Raw genomic sequence first — 17,683 nt, 5'->3', positions numbered from 1 at the left:
GTGGGCTTGATATCTCACTATATGTAGTTAATTTACTTTTATTTTCAAAGAAATCTTTCCTTTACATCCCAATTTTATTTTTATGAATGTGTTCATTACAGTGGGTCCAGCGGGCCAACCAAGAGTAGGTCCCCATTGTGCTAGGCACTGTACAAATAGAAGTAGAAGATCCTTACTCCAAAGAGCTTACAGTCTAAAGAGACAAGACAGACACAGGATGGAGGAAGGGGTAGAGCACACAAGCAGAGTAATGTGATGGCAACAATTATTATGTTCCATGATTTTTTGTGGGGTGGTATTTAAGATGGGATCAACTACTTGGAAGGAAAGGGGAGGGGAAGGGGCCAGGGGGAGAGGACATGAGAGGAGAGGGTAAGAGAAGCAGGTGTGGGGTGAAGAGACTATGAAGGAGGAGAGGGAAGGAAGGTTGGATGAACAGTCAGTCAATGCAAGGCAGAGAATATCCAGTCAAAACTGTAGAAAGTTCTTTGAATGTCTGAAGGACCAGAGGTCCCTGCTTCTGCCTATATTGGCTGGCAGCTCTGGCTGCTTAGTGTCTCCAGTTTTCTCCCAAGCCTCATGACAAGCGGGAGGGGAGGCACCGCATGGATCCTAGAGCCCCCAGAGTCAGTATGGGGGGGGTCTCACCTTAACAGTGCTATATGCAGGAGGGTGCTGTGGGGAGGGGTGGTCCCAGCTATGTCCATTTGACTGCCTCCCTGCCAGTGCTGCTTTTGGCTGCTTCTGCCCCTATCAGCTAGAATCTCAAATTGACGGAGGGAAATTCTTCTGAGGTGAAGGGTAGGAGAATGGATGGAGACATCATGGAACGTGAAACCTGCTCTTGTCCTTCACCTCATCAGGGAGGTAGCCAGAGGGAGTTCTCTGTTCTTAAAACAGTAGCTTAGTTTAGCAAGCCATGTTGCAAGGAAATGTATTATTTCCAATTTCTTTATAATTTATCCACGTTTCACAGGACAGCAACAGCTATTCCCAAGTCAGCCTTTCTCTAGTTTGTAGAGGGTATCCCCATGATGCAACTTTTAGTAACTTCCTAGGAGGAGAATTAGTTCCCTACTTCTGTTGTGAGGGGTTTGATGAAGGGCTACATGCCTAAGGATAAAATGGTATGGAAAGTAAGAGGATGGCTGAGCTTATCCTACTGAAATGGAATTGTTCCAGGCAATCACAGCATATGTGTGTGCCACAGTTACTGACTCAAACGGTATAATAACGTCCACCTGTATATATCTACAGTCTCCACATATGGCTGAATGGCAATGCAGACTTTTGGTGCTGTAAATTGCAGCTTTCTTTTCCCGTGTTTCATAAAGCATAGAAATAAGTGGCATCTTCTTTCTTTCAGGTTGGAGTCATTCCTCCAGGAGGCAGCCAGCGTGGATGTGTCTCAGTAAGCACTTTTCTCATCTTCACTGAATTTTGTCCCAGTGTGACTATTTTAACTACAATGCTTAGCTATCAGTTACATTAGTGTTAATGTAGGAGCTTTTGTTTTATAGCAAAAGTAATGTAGAAAAACTAAGAGATGATTTTGACAATGTACTATTCAAGTAGAATAGACTCAGCTAGACTCCGCTAATCAGAAAGCAAGGATGCTGCCCAGTTCATAGACTCATAACATAACTATGCCTGTCTGTGTATTCTAATTTGCTGCTGACCTCAGAATTCAGCAGCTGTAACTCCACAATAAATATCGCTACTTTCATTTTATATTCCTTCCTGTATTAAAGAAACAGTGTCAGGTTAAAAATCTTAGACAAGTAAATCCAATTATCTGGTAAAGCGCTAAGCACACTCAGTTTCTACTGAAGTCTGTGGGTTGAGAACAGTCAGCACCTCACAGGACTGAGTGCTTGGAGAACATCTGAAATGTTCATATCATGAGAGGCTGGAATAAATAAATAAAACTCACTTCTGTATGAATTTTGAATTCAGCAGAAAGAAACTAAAATTTAGTAATCAGTGTTTACCTTTATTTTGGAAAAAAACATCCTTGCTTCTGTTACTAATGACACATAAGATTGTTACTATTAAAAGAACTTTTAAAATGTACACTACTTTTCACCATTTATGCTGGTTCTTGACATTTTACATTTCATTCACTTTGAACAATGAAAATAGAAGGCTCCATATAACTTGTATTTCTATTCAGTTTAAGCTTTCTGTTTTACATGCACCAGCAAAATACTACAATGTTGGGCTGTGTAATGGGTTCTACAAACCCCATACTGAGCATAAACAGAAGGGAGAGGAGAGTCTCTCCTGTTTACAAGCGAGCAGTCAGAGAGGCAGGCACACACAGCCACAAAGGAAACAAGGCCTGCTATAAAGGGGAGAGTAAAGAGGAGGCAGAAAGGCCTGGGACAGCAAAGAGGCAACCTGCGCCAGGCTCCCTCCACGAACACAGCCAAGAGACTATGTCCAAGAACTGCCCTGACTGAGAGCAAACTAAGGAGGGCCAGTCAGGAGAAGCAGAAGTCCCTCAAAAGACCATACCAGGAGACAGTGGCGGGCTGCAAACACAATGTGGGTGCTTTTTAAAAGCAAATTTAAATTATTTTTCTATTAAATAATCTATTTACAAAATCTGTCAAACATTTCTGTTAATACCAGCATATATTAATTTATTTAGAGCCAGAATGTGCCTAGCTCTTTTGTGGAGGTACAGTGCAGAACTGGGGGGAGGCATCAGGATCTTTTGCATCTCCCAGACTTGAGGACCAGCCAGAGTTGAGGTTCTGTGTACTTGTGCTTACTCTCCTCTAGTAATTATAACAACAGTAACAAAATAAGTGCTTTCTGTTTCCTCTACAGGGCACTGGTGGCATATACAGCAAATATGGTTGTAAAGATGTAAGTATTTGTTTGCCTCTGTATTTGATGTTTTCTCCCAAAATGCAACTCAATAACTCAACAGTTTGTTGCAAATTGTATTAGTTCCATTACAGTCATTGTGTTGCAGAGTTGGATTACTCTGGATAAAGATGAGGCAGGAGCTAGAGGATGTCTGAAGTTAGTTAGCATTATACTGGAACAAAATTGTCTCAGCTAACCAAGCACAAAGATGTTGTAGGGTTACTGACCCAAAAGTATATGCTAATTGTCAATAACCATTCCACTAATTTGTTAGTGGTCTGATATGTCAACATCCATATCTCTAAAACAAGAAAGGCAACCATAACTGTTAGTTTCTATCCCCAGTTCCATATTCTGCATAACTATTCCCTACCTTCATCTGAGATGATGCTCTTTGTATTATTCTTAGTCAATTACTGCCTGCTTTTAGGATTCCTCTTTTAAATATTGTCATCCACCCCATATTGTGTAGTATATCACACTCTCTGATCAATTTAGTCTTTCTTTTCTTGGTGGAGTTCCCTTTGCATGGCTGAAAAACATGTCCCATAATATCAGTTGATTCTTTTAGCAACACTTTTTTTTTTTTTTTTTTTTTTTTTTTTGGTATTAATCTAGAGAATGTATGTACTATCAACTTCCCTTCTTTCTTATAATTATATTGAAATGACATTATTTTCTGTTTCTATTTTGAATACCATAGAAACAAGCAAAATATTTTCACCAGAAAGGTGGCATTTTCTCTGACTTCTACTGAGAACTAAGGCCCTGATCTAGCAAAGCACTGTTTACAATGGGACTACTGCCATGCTGTGCTTAAAGTTAGGCTTATATTTACATGCTGTGCTGGATCATGACCTAAACATATGAGTGTCAACTTTAATTTCAAAAGAACACCATCCATTAAACTTACATATGATGTAATGTAGTTGAATGTTGGAAGAGTCTGATCTCTGGATTTACACCAAGGTTACTGAGTAATTTAACTGAAGTCAGAGGAGTTACTCTGAATTTATTCAGATGTAACTGAAATCAGAATTTAGCTTAATATTTGTACCTTCCCCTAGTCCTCCACACCACCCAACAAAGAATTCCATATAGCAGTGGTTCCCAAACTTGTTCCACCGCTTGCGCAGGGAAAGCCCCTGGCGGGCCGGGCCAGTTTGTGTACCTGCCGCATCCGCAGGTTTGGCCGATCGTGGCTCCCAGTGGCCGCAGTTTGCTGCTCCAGGCCAATGGGGGTTGCTGAAAGCGGCGTGGGCCGAGGGATGTACCGGCCGCCACTTCCAGCAACACCCATTGGCCTGGAGCAGCAAACCGCGGCCACTGGGAGCCGCGATCGGCCGAACCTGCAGACGTGGCAGGTACACAAACCGGCCCGGCCCGCTAGGGGCTTCCCCTGCACAAGTGGCAGAACAAGTTTGGGAACCACTGCCATATAGGTTTCATTTCCAAAAATGGTATTTTTATTGAAACACGCCATCTTAGAAAGAAATAACTATCTGTGATTTGTTTACAGACTGCTGTCTCAATTAACACCGGCATGTCCTATGGCCAGGTAGGAACACATTCTCTACTGTATTTAGAGTTTAAACTTGCTATGCAACTCAGTAATTAAACAGGTAGGCCCAAATGTTGCCCTACTGTGGGGAAATCCATGGGAGGACCTCAGAGAGGGATGTCCTGAAATTATTAGGTAATATTACTAGCCAAAATGATTTCAGCAGATGAATGCTGTATTTATGAGGCATTACATGGCTCCACCTTGTTAGTTTCCTTCTTCCTGGTTAAACTGACCCTGGGTTAGTCATTTTTTTTCTGCAAGTGGACAGCAGATATTTTCTATTTTGATTACTATTGTAAACAAACAAAATATTTTCACCAGAAAGGTTTTATCTGGTGGATACTCAGAACAAAAAGCAAAGCTCACACATAGGAGTTTCCTCTGATTCTGCTGTATGGGAAGTGTATGTGTGGGTCAGTGTGGTGGGAGGTTCCTGGAAATTGTTTTAAACTTCATAAAAGCATTTCTGTTCATATGGAGCACTCCATTGCTTCCAGCTGGCTCTGTTCCTACAGTCTTCTATGTTCTCCTGATGTTTCTACGTCTGATCAAGGGAATCAAGGCCTAACTTTCTACTATCAACGTATGACTTATCTTCCATTTCAAATAATCATTTCACTCTACCTAACATTCCACCTAGATTTGTTACTTCAACTATTTGAAACTTTCTTTTCAACATAAATTTGTTGTGTATGAAACTGGCAGAAATAACTGGGTATTGTGCTAGAAACAATGGCGACAATTGGGTTACAATAACTCTTTTCCCTCTTGTGTTCCCATTAATCTGTTCCCTGTGTTATTCATTAATTGCCTCACATAAGAATACTTTTCTTTCAAATGTTTCATGGTTTGACAATCCAAGAAGATCTTAGAGCTATTACTGTCTCCTGTCTGATAGGTACAGAATTAAATTTGGCAAACTCTTTTCTAAGTAAATAATTCGTTTCTGTATTCTTCACAGTCTGTCTCCACAGGCAGTGGTGTTAAAAAGGTAAGCACTACTTCTCTGTTGAATTTAAAGGGCCAGATTCTCTGCAGGTATAAATCGGTATAGCACCTTTAACTTGAATGAAGCTATACTAGTTTACACCAGCTGAGATGCTGGCCCAAAGCTGTTTCCCATATTATCTCTCAGTAACTGAATACTTGGTTTACTAGCTGTCAAATGCATTAAGTTCATTAGTTATATTATGGCAACTTTTCTTGATAGGTTGACTGTACTGTGGATAAAGTAGTATAGTTACAAAGCTGTCTATGCATTTATTTTTTTTATTTTTTTTTAGACATCCTAGGATGGAAGGCACTATAGTTATTGTTACAAAGGGAACTTTAGGATGAGATTGATCTAAACTCATCCCTGGTGTAAAGCCAGTGGAATTGGCACCAGGGATTAATTTGGCCCATAATATTGAAACCGAATAGTCTCAGACAAACAATTGGAGTACAAGGATGTTGTACAGGGACTGAGTCAGTATTGTATGGAAATGATCAATAAACACATACTTGGCAAATCCCTACACTCAGATTTGTGACTGGTCAGACCTCTCCATCCAAATCACCATAACTATGGCCACTTCAATTTTCTATTTATTCCAGCATTAAAAGGATACTGTCAGGTTTTTTTAAATTACCTGTTTTTAAAATCAAACAACCCAGTCCTCCCTCTCATCAGAATTCCCTTGTATATGTGATTTAAAATCACTTCCTGTCACAGTAATTACTCCACTCAAGGATACGGGCTATTTTCCTTTTTTAATTCAGTCAAAACAAACTTTTCACCAGAAAAATAACATTATGATCAAAACAACATATTACTATTGAGCTTACTTTAATTTTCAAAGGATCTCCATATTGAATTTTCCCATAGAATAGGAGTGAATAAAAGGACACAAAACAGAGTGTGCTTTGGCCTTCCATCCAAAGGACCAGTGGATATGTGAGGATATGTCTACACTGCACAGCAGCCTGCATCAGCAAGTCTCAGAGTCCAAGTCTATAGATTCGGGTTTGAGGGGCTCATGCTATAACACTAAGAACAGCTATGTAGACCTTGCAACTAGGGCTGAAGTTCAGGTTCTGAAGCCCATCCTCCACCCTAGGCTTCAGATTCCAAGCTCCAGCCCAAGCCTGAACATCTACACAACTATTTTTAGCACTGTAGCACAAGCTCCTCCAGCCTGAGTCTGTGGGCCCGGGTTGTGAGACTCACTGTTGGGGGCTGCCACTTGCTTCCCAGTGACTCACTGTTGGCCTTGGGCAAGTCACTTAGCTCTGGGTGCTTCAGTTCACCCATCTGTAAAATGGGGATAATACTTTTTTGTAATGTGGTTTCAGATATATAAAAACGCTATATTGTGTAAGTGCTAGTCATTATTATTCCATCAGACTTTTAAGTGCAGAGAAGTTTCTTTTCATGAAACAATACTGCATTTTAAATAAACCCCCATTATGAGAAAATAACTTGTTTCTGGTTTCATTACAGCCAGTGTCCTATCCCGAAAGCAACCCCTACCCACCTGTGGTAAGAATCCTTTCTCCACAACTCTTAGAGTTATGAATCTAAGTGCTTCTGAATAGCCACATGCTTAGCTCTCAGATAGTTACAGCAGTCTGGTTGTTGGGCGGAAGCTTTTGTTGAGCGGGATTATATTACTGATGCAATTGTGCATAGAGAAAGAGGCTGACTAAACAACTAAAAGTTACATCCAGATCTAAGAGATCACTGCAATGATTTGATGTTATACAGAAATGAAATTGTCTCAGTCAGGTTACAGGAATATTGTTATTGACTCACAAGTATGTGATTACGTTGTGTAATTGTATAGTGGTCTGATTCACTGCTGAACTCACTGTCCATTATATCTATCTCAAACAAGGCCACTTCATCTTCCTGTTTCTATTGCAACTTTCTTCTGTAAACTTACTTCAGTCTTTAGTTTCCAGCTGTTGTAGTTCTACTGTACCCATTCATTTTGAAATCTTTCTTTCAGACTAAAATAATTTCTGCCTAAAAGTGAATGAAATATTTAGGGCTTGTTTCAGAACGAAATGTGGCAAAAACCCCTTTTTTCCATTTGCCTCCAATAACCTTCCTTAATACTAAATCCTTCAGATTCCTCTATTCTTGGTGTAGTCAGCTGACTGAAAAGCTGCACATATCTCACAAATGATGGGTGTTAAATGTATGGACACCTCACCGTGCATCAGAATTATCCCCCACCCCCCCACACACACACCTCCACACCCCCAGTATTCTAAAGTACAAAGAGACTCCAACAGACTTCCGGGCTTTGGAACAGACTCTGTGTACTCTATAGGAAGACATAGACTACTATAATTTTAGTTGCCATTCAAATGAACAGAACTCTTTCACTGGGGAACAAAAAGAGTCATAATTTCTAGTGTGTACTCAAAACCGAATGGAGAAGTATACACACTACTTTAATTTTCAGAGACTCATCATACATGGTAAACCTTTCCATAGTGTAGATGGTGCAAAATGAAGAGACACAAAATAGGCTGTGCACTTGCCTTTGGTCTTTCACTTCACCCAGGCAATAGGGTTGTTTTTCTGAAGCAGTATTCAATCTTAAACAAACCCTTACACAAAATAATCAGGTTTCTGGTTTCTTTTACAGCGTGAAACTTTCCCATCGGTAAGCATATATTTTTTTCTTCTTCTGTATTTATAATGTGATGCTATTATGAGTGCAAATCCTATGCCTGGTTTCTCCCATATGGAAGGATGTCCATGATCCCTGCAGAAACAGTGGGCTCGATCTGTATGGAAGTGGCATAGGATTTTGGGTGGATTGCTGTTAGGAGGTGGAATGGAGCTTCACCTGAAAATGTTCATTACGCTAGATAAATTGATCAAAGGACAGATACTATACATCCATATAAGGCCCAGGCAAAAAGGGTGAGGGAGCATAAAGGTTTGTCCCCAACCTATCATGGCCCACACAAAGGCGAGGCAGAGTTCCAGTTTGTTCAAGGGCAGCTCTATCCCTATTCACGTTGCAACAAGGCTCCAACCCTGTCTCAAGCACCAACAAGCTGAGCACTGTGGCCCTGTCAGCCACAAAGGGCTGTAGTAGCAGGCACTCTAAGGCTATGTTTATACTGTGAGCTAGGGTGTGATTCCCAGCTCATGTAGACATACTTGTGCTAGCTCTCATCATGTGGCAACACAGGCTAGCTGTGCCAAGTACAACCCTACCTGAAGCCTGTGAGGTACATACTCAGTATGCATCCGAAGAAGTGAGGTTTTTACTCACGAAAGCTTATGCCCAAATAAATCTGTTAGTCTTTAAGGTGCCACCAGACTCCTTGTTGTTTTTGTAGATACAGACTAACACGGCTACCCCCTGATACTTGATACTCAGTATGACTAGCTTATGCCACTGCCTGTGCTACCATGGCTATGCTTCTATTTTTAGCACACTAGCTCAATGAGAGCTAGTGTGAGAGTGTCTACATGAGCTGGGGATCACGCCCCCTGCTCTGAGTGTAGACATACCCTAAGTTAAGCTAGGGACCTGCCAGCCTGCTTCCTGAGCATAGATGCAGAGCATAGATCAGCCACATCTGAATATCTAGCCCAGAATTATATCCAGTTCATTTTTAGTTTCAAAGAATCTCTATAGTAAACCTTTCCATAAGTATTGTGTGGTGGAAATGAGGAGACAAAATCAAATTTCACCTGCTGCTTTACTCCCTTAAGCAGGGAAGTACAAATCATTCTTTTCCTGAAAGTGTATTTCATTTAAACATGCCCAATTCAATAGCCCCTGGTTTCTTTACAGATCTTGGCCAATTCTGGACATGGCGTCAACAGCATTATCTATTCACAAGTAAGCACGCTTTCCTGATTGTGTTTACAGTTTAATCCCAACATGTTTCTAAGGCCTTGGCTACACTTACCCGCTAGTTCGACGGCTGGAAATCGAACTTCTGGGTTCGACTTATCGCGTCTAGTCTGGACGTGATAAGTCGAACCCGGAAGTGCTCGCCGTCGACTGCGGTACTCCAGCTCGCCGAGAGGAGTACCGCGGAGTCGACGGGGGAGCCTGCCTGCCGAGTGTGGACCAAGGTAAGTTCGAACTAATTCGAACTAAGGTACTTCGAACTTCAGCTACGTTATTCACGTAGCTGAAGTTGCGTACCTTAGTTCGAATTAGGGGGGTAGTGTAGACCAAGCCTAAGTGAACTGAATGCTTATTCAGCTCCAGTGGATTACTTGAATGGGAGCCTTAACTGAAAATGGACAAACTATGGACGGAGAGCTAGGGGATGTCTAAGATTATCTGACAGTGGTCTCAGCAAGTCAAGGATGCTATAAACTAGTGACTCAGACTATGCCGTTATTTTTAGTAACAATACAATCCTGATTCTTTAGTACTCTCAATATCTATGTGACCTTAAGCATCTAGGCCTGCACATCTTCCAACGCCAGATCACAAGGTGATGTAAACTGGCAAAGCTCCACTGGAGTCCATGAAGATAGATTGATTTGTACCAGCTGAGGATTCTGGCCCTCCGTTTTATTCAGTATTAAAAAGATTTTGCAGGTTACAAGTCAATTGTAACCTGAGAGTTTACAAGCTCTTTTACATGTTAATAAGTAGTTTGATTTCTCTACAGACTTCTTCCTCATATGAGATGAAAGTCCATACTCAAATGAGCATTTTCCCTTCTGTACTTATAGTTTTGTGTCAGCATGTCTCTTTGTAACTGAACAATTATTTAATTAGCAATTAGATTATGTCCATTACTTTTATTGAAGGGTTACATCACTTTTATATCCTACAAGGAGATAAATGGCTTCTGGATTATACATAGTCTTACCCACGAGGCAAACAATCACCTGCCCTCCACTCTTCTTCCCTATTATAATCAGTAAGGCCATGGCCAGATTGTCAGTTTCACTGAAGTAGCTACACCAGTTTACACAAGCTGAGAATCTGGCCCAGTGTGTTTATGACTGTCATGGCAAAAAACAGTTACTTTAAGGATATTTTAATACATTTGCCAGCCCAGTATGAAGAGAGATCCCTCCATGATTTTTTTTATTTTATTTTTTTGGTCTAATTTGGCTCTATAAATGGTCACTAGTGTGGATTATTTGGTTTCTGAAATGGTTTTAAACAATATTATGTTGTAAAGTGAAGAAGATTTTGTCTTATAATTGCACATGATTTTTATTTTAAAGTCGTATACCATGGCTTTTCCTTTTTTTAACAAAAAAAAAAAAATCTATAATTAAAGGTTTGCATTTTGCATTTGGCCATGGCAAATCTGTATTAAGACAAATCTGTGTTTGATGAACAAGATTATTTGGACCCCTTGGAAATACTATAAAATCAAACAGAACTTATTCTATAAAATGACATTTTCTCTGAAAATATAACAACTGGCACTAGATAGAGTGGTGGAATAACAGGAGGGAAAACTGAACCTCGTCTAGTTTTTCGTACTACAAGTATAGTATGGTTTCTTTTCTTGAAACAATATACTATATGAACAGTTCCTCATCAAAAAGAAATTGGCTTCTGGGCTCTTTATAGAGTGGTCACTGTTTCTCGGGCAGCAGCAATATTTATGTAAGCAACACATTAAGAACTTTGCCATTGACTTGAGCAGGAACAGTAGAATTTTGAAACTGCTTCCCCAATATTTTATCCATTGTTTAATTCTATTTTAGGTTTCCCAGAACTTTTTAGATTTATTTATGGTTTTTGTTTGGTTGGTTTTTGTTTTTGTTTTTGTTTTTGTTTTCTGAAAAATCATCTTTGTTCCCTAATAGATGCATGTAAAATGTCAGGGCCCCAAAACATCCTTTATCCATATTTTTGTGTGTGATAAGTAAAGGCAAATCAGTATATTTCACTCAGTAGAGGACATAGTCCACTTTCTCTTTGGAAAAATTACATAAATAACCAGAATTATCTTGCTGAAAGACTGTTTTCTCTTACTTAGAAAGAACCCCCACATGAAAACTTCCCGTAGATGTTCTTTGTACAAACAGTATACTCTTTTAACAAACCCCGTTTCCAGGTGATAACTGGTTTCTGATTTCTTTTAAAGAGATCACAAAAAAGCCAGTCCTATGGCCGAGTAAGCCTCTCCCACCGCAGTTTTACTTCAATGTGCTGCTTTCTAACTAAACATGTGCTTACCATTTGATTATGGTTAATTGTTATGGTTGTTGGAGCCTTGCTTAAAGAATTAAATAAATGTGATTAAAAATTGAGAGAGGTGAGTGAGACTCTGGGAAAGCTCATCTAGCTAGCCAGTTTGGGATTCCCATGTCATGTAGAGCCAATATGGCCAGCACATCACCTTCTAGTATATGTAGAACGATGTAGTACATTACTTTGCCCCCAACTCCTAAGCCCAACGTAGTAGGTGTTGCAGGAAGAAGGAACATGGCCAAAACACTGCTGTGCTCTATCAATTGCCAACTATGGAACAGTCCCTTGCAGAGATTCAGGTGTTGTCTACACTAGATCTGACACTACCACCAGTGTGTTAGAATAGACAGGACTTGCCCATTTTTACCACAGTTTACTGATATGGTGATAAAACCACTTGTGCCTGTTCTACAGTAGTGCATCATCTGGAACTAGCAGGAGGGTAACACATCCCACTGGCAGTAACGCATGAAAATTTCTAGTGTGGACATGGCTACAGTGGAGTCTTCTCCTTCCTCTAGTCTTTCCCTCCCACATATAGGCAAATAAAAATAGGTGTCTTTTTTGAGCAAGCAGTAAAATATTCAACATACAAACCCATTTACACGGAAATAAATGGTTTCTTCACAAGGTTGTCTTCATCACAGAGTGGCAATATCTTTGGTCAGGTAACCACCTTACAAACAAACAGATCCTATTTGACTAAAAATATTACATTTCTCAAAATGAAAATTGTCTTTGTATTCAATTTATTTAATATTTGGAGGAATCCCACCCATACTAAACCAATCCATAGTGCAGGGTGGATGAACAAAGGGAGGCAAACATGGAACCTCCTGTGGTCCTTCACTCCACCAAACAATTTATACGTTTCTTTTCTTGAAACAGTGTTGTATTTAAACAATCTATTTTACAAGGAAATGACTAGGTTTCTGGTTTCTTTACAGGGTGGACAGAGAGTCAATCCTTGTGATAAAGTGAGTATTCTCCCTTCCCTACTTCCTCCCACTGTATTTGTGTTTTTACCTAACTTGCCTCTTAGTCCAACTCGCAACAAAACATTTATTTACTACTTCCATTAATTGTTGTGTGGCAGCTTTTGTTGACAGGTAGCATTACTATGGCTAAAGTAATAGAGAAATCTAGAGGATGATGGTGGCTACTTAAATGATAAGTACAGGGTTCTTCCTTTTTTATGAGGTAATAACAATATCCTGGGTTAAGTGAACTCTGAGGCTGAAAATCAAGGTGTATAGAAGGAAAACAACACCTTGGCCAGAGGTGGAGTTTACTAGCCAGTATATGATTTATTACCAAGTTGAAAGATTGTTCAATTATTATTATTTATTACACTGACATTTTAAATTTGTTTTTTAAAGTTTCAATTAAATAGAAGAAAAAATACAAATTAAACCGGGCTGTAAAACTGCTGAGACACAAATTGTTTAAAAATTAATTTCCTACTCCATGTTCATATTTATTTATACTTTCCTTACCCAGGTCAGTAAGGCATTTCTCCACAATATAACTCTAATATGTGTGTTTACATTGCATTGCAAGACTGAATTGGAGTGCTTGAAAGACCGGAATTTCCTCACTGTTTTAAAAAAAATGGAGACAGGAGTAGTTGGCCCATTAGGGAGAAGATTGTTATCCAAACGTTGAATACATCCTCTGAGGAGTGACTTCAGGGCAGAAAACTTTCTATGTGGAAACCATATGTACCAAGGGGGAAATTTTCAAAGTAACATGGAATAGTTAAGTATCAGAGGGGTAGCCGTGTTAGTCTGAATCTGTAAAAAGCAACAGAGGGTCCTGTGGNAGTGTGGCACCTAAGTACTAAGGTCAATATTTTCAAATCTGGCTCTAATGATAGGCCTTCAAATCCATATCATAGGCATCTAAATAAAACTGATGACTTTCAGAGGTGATGAGCATCTCTAGCTACCACTCATGTCTATAGGAGAGGTGGGTGCTCAGCACCTCTGGAAAAATCAGGCCACTTTTCTGTAGGAGCCTTACTTCAGATAAAAATTTGAAACCTGTGTGCCTAGAGGACTTTGGGGCAGATTTTTTAAGAGTAAGGTGACCACTGACTTTCAATAAGAGATGGGAGTCTAACTATTCCATAAAAAGCAACAGAGGGTCCTGTGGTACCTTTGAGACTAACAGAAGTACTGGGAGCATAAGCTTTCGTGGGTCAGAACCTCACTTCTTGCATCTGAAGAAGTGAGGTTCTGACCCACGAAAGCTTATGCTCCCAGTACTTCTGTTAGTCTCAAAGGTGCCACAGGACCCTCTGTTGCTTTTTATGGAATAGTTAGACTCCCATCTCTTATTGAAAGTCAGTGGTCACCTTACTCTTAAAAAATCTGCCCCAAAGTCCTCTAGGCACACAGGTTTCAAATTTTTATCTGAAGTAAGGCTCCTACAGAAAAGTGGCCTGATTTTTCCAGAGGTGCTGAGCACCCACCTCTCCTATAGACATGAGTGGTAGCTAGAGATGCTCATCACCTCTGAAAGTCATCAGTTTTATTTAGATGCCTATGATATGGATTTGAAGGCCTATCATTAGAGCCAGATTTGAAAATATTGACCTTAGTACTTAGGTGCCACACTGCAGTTTATACAGGACATTTTGCAGAGCTAGACCACCATAGGGAGATTTTGGGAATTGTGCTGAAATTGTGCCTCCTAGAGCCCCCAGGGCTACAATTTACCCAGAGTGGGTCTGGAGAGAGGAGTGCAAGTTGGGACCATACCTTCTTTCCCCATTCTAAACACCAGGCAGTGTCAAAGCACTCTGGTTGTGACACATTCCCCCTGGCAATTTCTTCTAGATTGGTATGGCCTGACAGTGCCCTTCATATAGACCAATGTATAATTCACTAATTTGGCCCATAATTATCTGGGGTATTTTTGGTTTTGGTGTCCGGTGGTGATAAGTAGGAGCAAAATAAGGACTAGGCAACTCTCTGCAGGCTCTCCCCTAACTATGTAGATAAATGCAAATCGTTTTCTTTTCCTGAAATGTGGTTGTATTCAAACAACCCTGCATACACAGAAGTAACTGTTGTTGGGTTTCTTTACAGAGTTCATCCTCCTACAACATCATTATCTGTAAACTGGTAAGCACAATCTTACCACTGTGTTTAAAGATTTGTCCTGATGTGCCTCTCACAGTAACCAGAGATGTAGGGCTAGATTCTGGATGGTCCTTACACAGGCATGCAGTGGGGTGGGGGGAAGAGAGAGAGAGAGAGAGAGTTTTGAAGGATTACCGCAAAAAGAATGACGAGAATTGCTGCCCCTTCACAAAGGGGAGCACTATACCCTGAAGGGGCAGATAGGAAGGAGCATAAGTTAACCATGGCTCTGCCCTCCCCATGGTGGGACATGTGTATGATGTACCCCTTTGTAGGGGTGTAGCAGTTTGCACCTCACCCACTGCACTGGAGAAGTGTGGGAAGCTTTATGAGACAGAATGTGTCTTCACTGCTCACTATCAATGGTGAAAAGTAAAATAGGAGCTTATCCAACACTTTAACTCAAGCAAAACTCTCATCAGGTTAATATTCTGGCAAAACACTTCAGATTCCTTTGTAGTTAAATAACCTGTGTATACACATTTTTCTGACTTTCCTAGGAGATGCTATTAGCTCAGATTGACACCTAAAGAATGATCATTGAATATACACACACCTGGACACATCAATGTTCATTAGAATTTGCCTCTTCTATGTCTCTGTATAGATTCAAGGCCACTCAGTATATTTTCTCTGGAAGAGATTTGATTACCATTCAGTAAATGGTGCTCTTTCACCAGCTATGACACTTTCGTAGAAGTATACTCTCAACTTTCCATACTGTAGCCTAATGGAATAAAGACAAAGCTTGTACCCTTCTCTGTATATTCCTTCTGCCATCCAGATAAATACAGATGGAAACAGCATGGCATTTAATCAAGCCTTTTCACAACAAAATTACTGATTTATGGTTTCTTTACAGAGACAATCTTCTACCTCACAGAACAGCAATACCCAAGTCCACGTATGTACTTTTATATCCATACTATGGGGTTTTTTGTGTGTATTTTTTGTTTTGCTTTTAAGCACGGCAAGCTTCTAAGCAGCCAAAATCTTAAAACACCAATTTGGTATATTGGTGCCATTGGTGGTGAGAGCTGTAAGGGAAAAAAACATTTTTTTTTATATATCTACAGCAATCAAATTTACTTCTGTGAATATTCTAGCAAAGCATGCACGTTTGTGGTGAGCCAATACAAATGGTCCAAAGTCAAATAAAGAGCCATTGAGTTGACTGCAATTATTTGTGTTGCTCTTAAACAAGAGCAGAAGGATGCTGTGTAATTACTGACAATCAACTCTACATCCAAGTACTCCAACTCTATATCAGTTAACAGATGTATCCATGCAGTGGATAAATCCCTTTCTGGTGATTTGTTTCTCTCAGAACTCAATACATACAGATCAATAACAGCTAGAACCTCCACGGTTTCTTGTTTCTGTCTAACATTAATCTTAACTTAGATATGTATACAAATTGCTGAGGTTCATACAATTAATTTAAAAACCAAGGAACCATTTTTGACATCTCTGCTTATTCAGACTGTCCTCTTTTTACTCCTGTCCTAACTTTGTTTATTATTGAATAATTCTGGAACAGTTTCCACTTCCTCTGTTTCTTTTTCTTTCATCTTTTTGGCCTCTCCCAGTTTTTCCCAAATTAATTTCAGATCAGCACATTTTAAAAAGGAAACTCACCTATTTGCATTAGGGTCACTATTGCTTAGGGAAGCTGTCATATAGTTTCCAACCCTTTTGCAATTCTAGTCATGTCCTCTGTGTTGTTCAAATGCTAAGAATCATGCATAGTTAGATTCTTTCTTAAATGTTGTACGGACGCGATCATGTGTTTTATCCTTTCACAAAAAAATTACTGGCTTCTTTGTGAGGAGGACTGATTTCTCTAAAGCCAGGTAAACCATATTTATTTTTCTCTCAGTTTTTTCCCTGAATGTTGCTTGCAGTAGTTGAGCACTCATAAGAAAACGTACTAGTTCAGACCAGCATCTAAAGGATGGTCATTCCATTGATGGGATCATGGATATCTCATACCTCATTAAAGGCTCAGGTGCACTTAACTACACAGACTCCATATATTCACATGAATACAATTTATGAATACAATTTAAATGAACAGCACTCTTCCATCTGAAAATCAAAACAGTCTCTGCGTGCTCAAAGCACAACATAACATCGCTTTAACTTCTGCAGGTCCCATATTAAATCAGTGGAGTGGAGTCAAAGGTCACTAATACAGTGTTTTCCACCTGTTCCTTTCCTTTCACAAGTAGGAAAATACCAATAGACATCCCTCGGACAAATAGTACAGTATTTAAATATGCTTTTTTTTTTTTTTTTTTTTACAATGAAATAAATGGCTTCTGCTTCCTTTGCAGGGTCAGTCCACTTTCTCACCAGGCAGCCAAGTAAGCAATCTATTCTCCTCACTCTTAGTTATCTTCTGAGTAATCAATCGCTTCCCTACTGTTTGGATTATGTCCTTTAGTTTTGGTATAATTTGTTGTTGCAGGGTTAAATTACTCTAGGTTAATATATAGAGAGAGCTGATGGCAGGGGATACAGAATGCAGAAATCTGTTTGCAACTGGTCCAAACTAGAACCATCACAAGATAGGCAAATCACTGCACTCTTCTTCACTAGTGCCATGAAATTATGTCAGAATCTATGGGCCAAATTCTCTACTGGAGTAAATTGGCACCACTCTATTGAAGTAAATGGTGCTATGACAATTTATATCACCAAAGAATTTGGCCTTATTTGTCTCTGTCAAACATGACTTCCTTGGCTTCTTGTTTCTTCCTGTTGAATGGCATTTAAAGATCTAGTAATGCATTTTCACCAGAAGAGCAGTGATAGCTGGTGAGCTTTGGGGCAAGTGGTGCAGAGCAGGGGGAGTGGTCCCTGGAGTCTGCACAAGGGCATGTGAAGCTGGTCCCTGAAGT

General features: G+C 39.9%; 1 protein-coding gene across 12 annotated transcripts in view; it reads left to right on the top strand.

Moving 5' to 3' along the window:
- Positions 1–17,683, top strand: part of LOC117881863 — a 76,844-nt gene that overhangs the window by 46,439 nt on the left and 12,722 nt on the right. For all 12 annotated transcript variants that reach the window (XM_034779630.1, XM_034779624.1, XM_034779627.1 and 9 more), the window contains 11 exons: positions 1,367–1,411; positions 2,836–2,874; positions 4,397–4,435; positions 5,403–5,432; positions 6,924–6,962; positions 8,080–8,097; positions 9,247–9,294; positions 12,582–12,611; positions 14,727–14,762; positions 15,643–15,684; positions 17,117–17,146. In XM_034779630.1, the coding sequence (XP_034635521.1) occupies positions 1,367–1,411; positions 2,836–2,874; positions 4,397–4,435; positions 5,403–5,432; positions 6,924–6,962; positions 8,080–8,097; positions 9,247–9,294; positions 12,582–12,611; positions 14,727–14,762; positions 15,643–15,684; positions 17,117–17,146 (396 nt within the window). The remainder of the gene's footprint in view (positions 1–1,366; positions 1,412–2,835; positions 2,875–4,396; positions 4,436–5,402; positions 5,433–6,923; positions 6,963–8,079; positions 8,098–9,246; positions 9,295–12,581; positions 12,612–14,726; positions 14,763–15,642; positions 15,685–17,116; positions 17,147–17,683) is intronic.

This window comes from Trachemys scripta, chromosome 8 (assembly GCF_013100865.1).
Source record: "Trachemys scripta elegans isolate TJP31775 chromosome 8, CAS_Tse_1.0, whole genome shotgun sequence".
In the NCBI taxonomy this organism is placed as follows: domain Eukaryota; kingdom Metazoa; phylum Chordata; order Testudines; family Emydidae; genus Trachemys; species Trachemys scripta.
The sequence above is the reverse complement of the archived record's forward strand: the minus strand, read 5'-3'. Positions and strand labels throughout refer to the sequence as shown.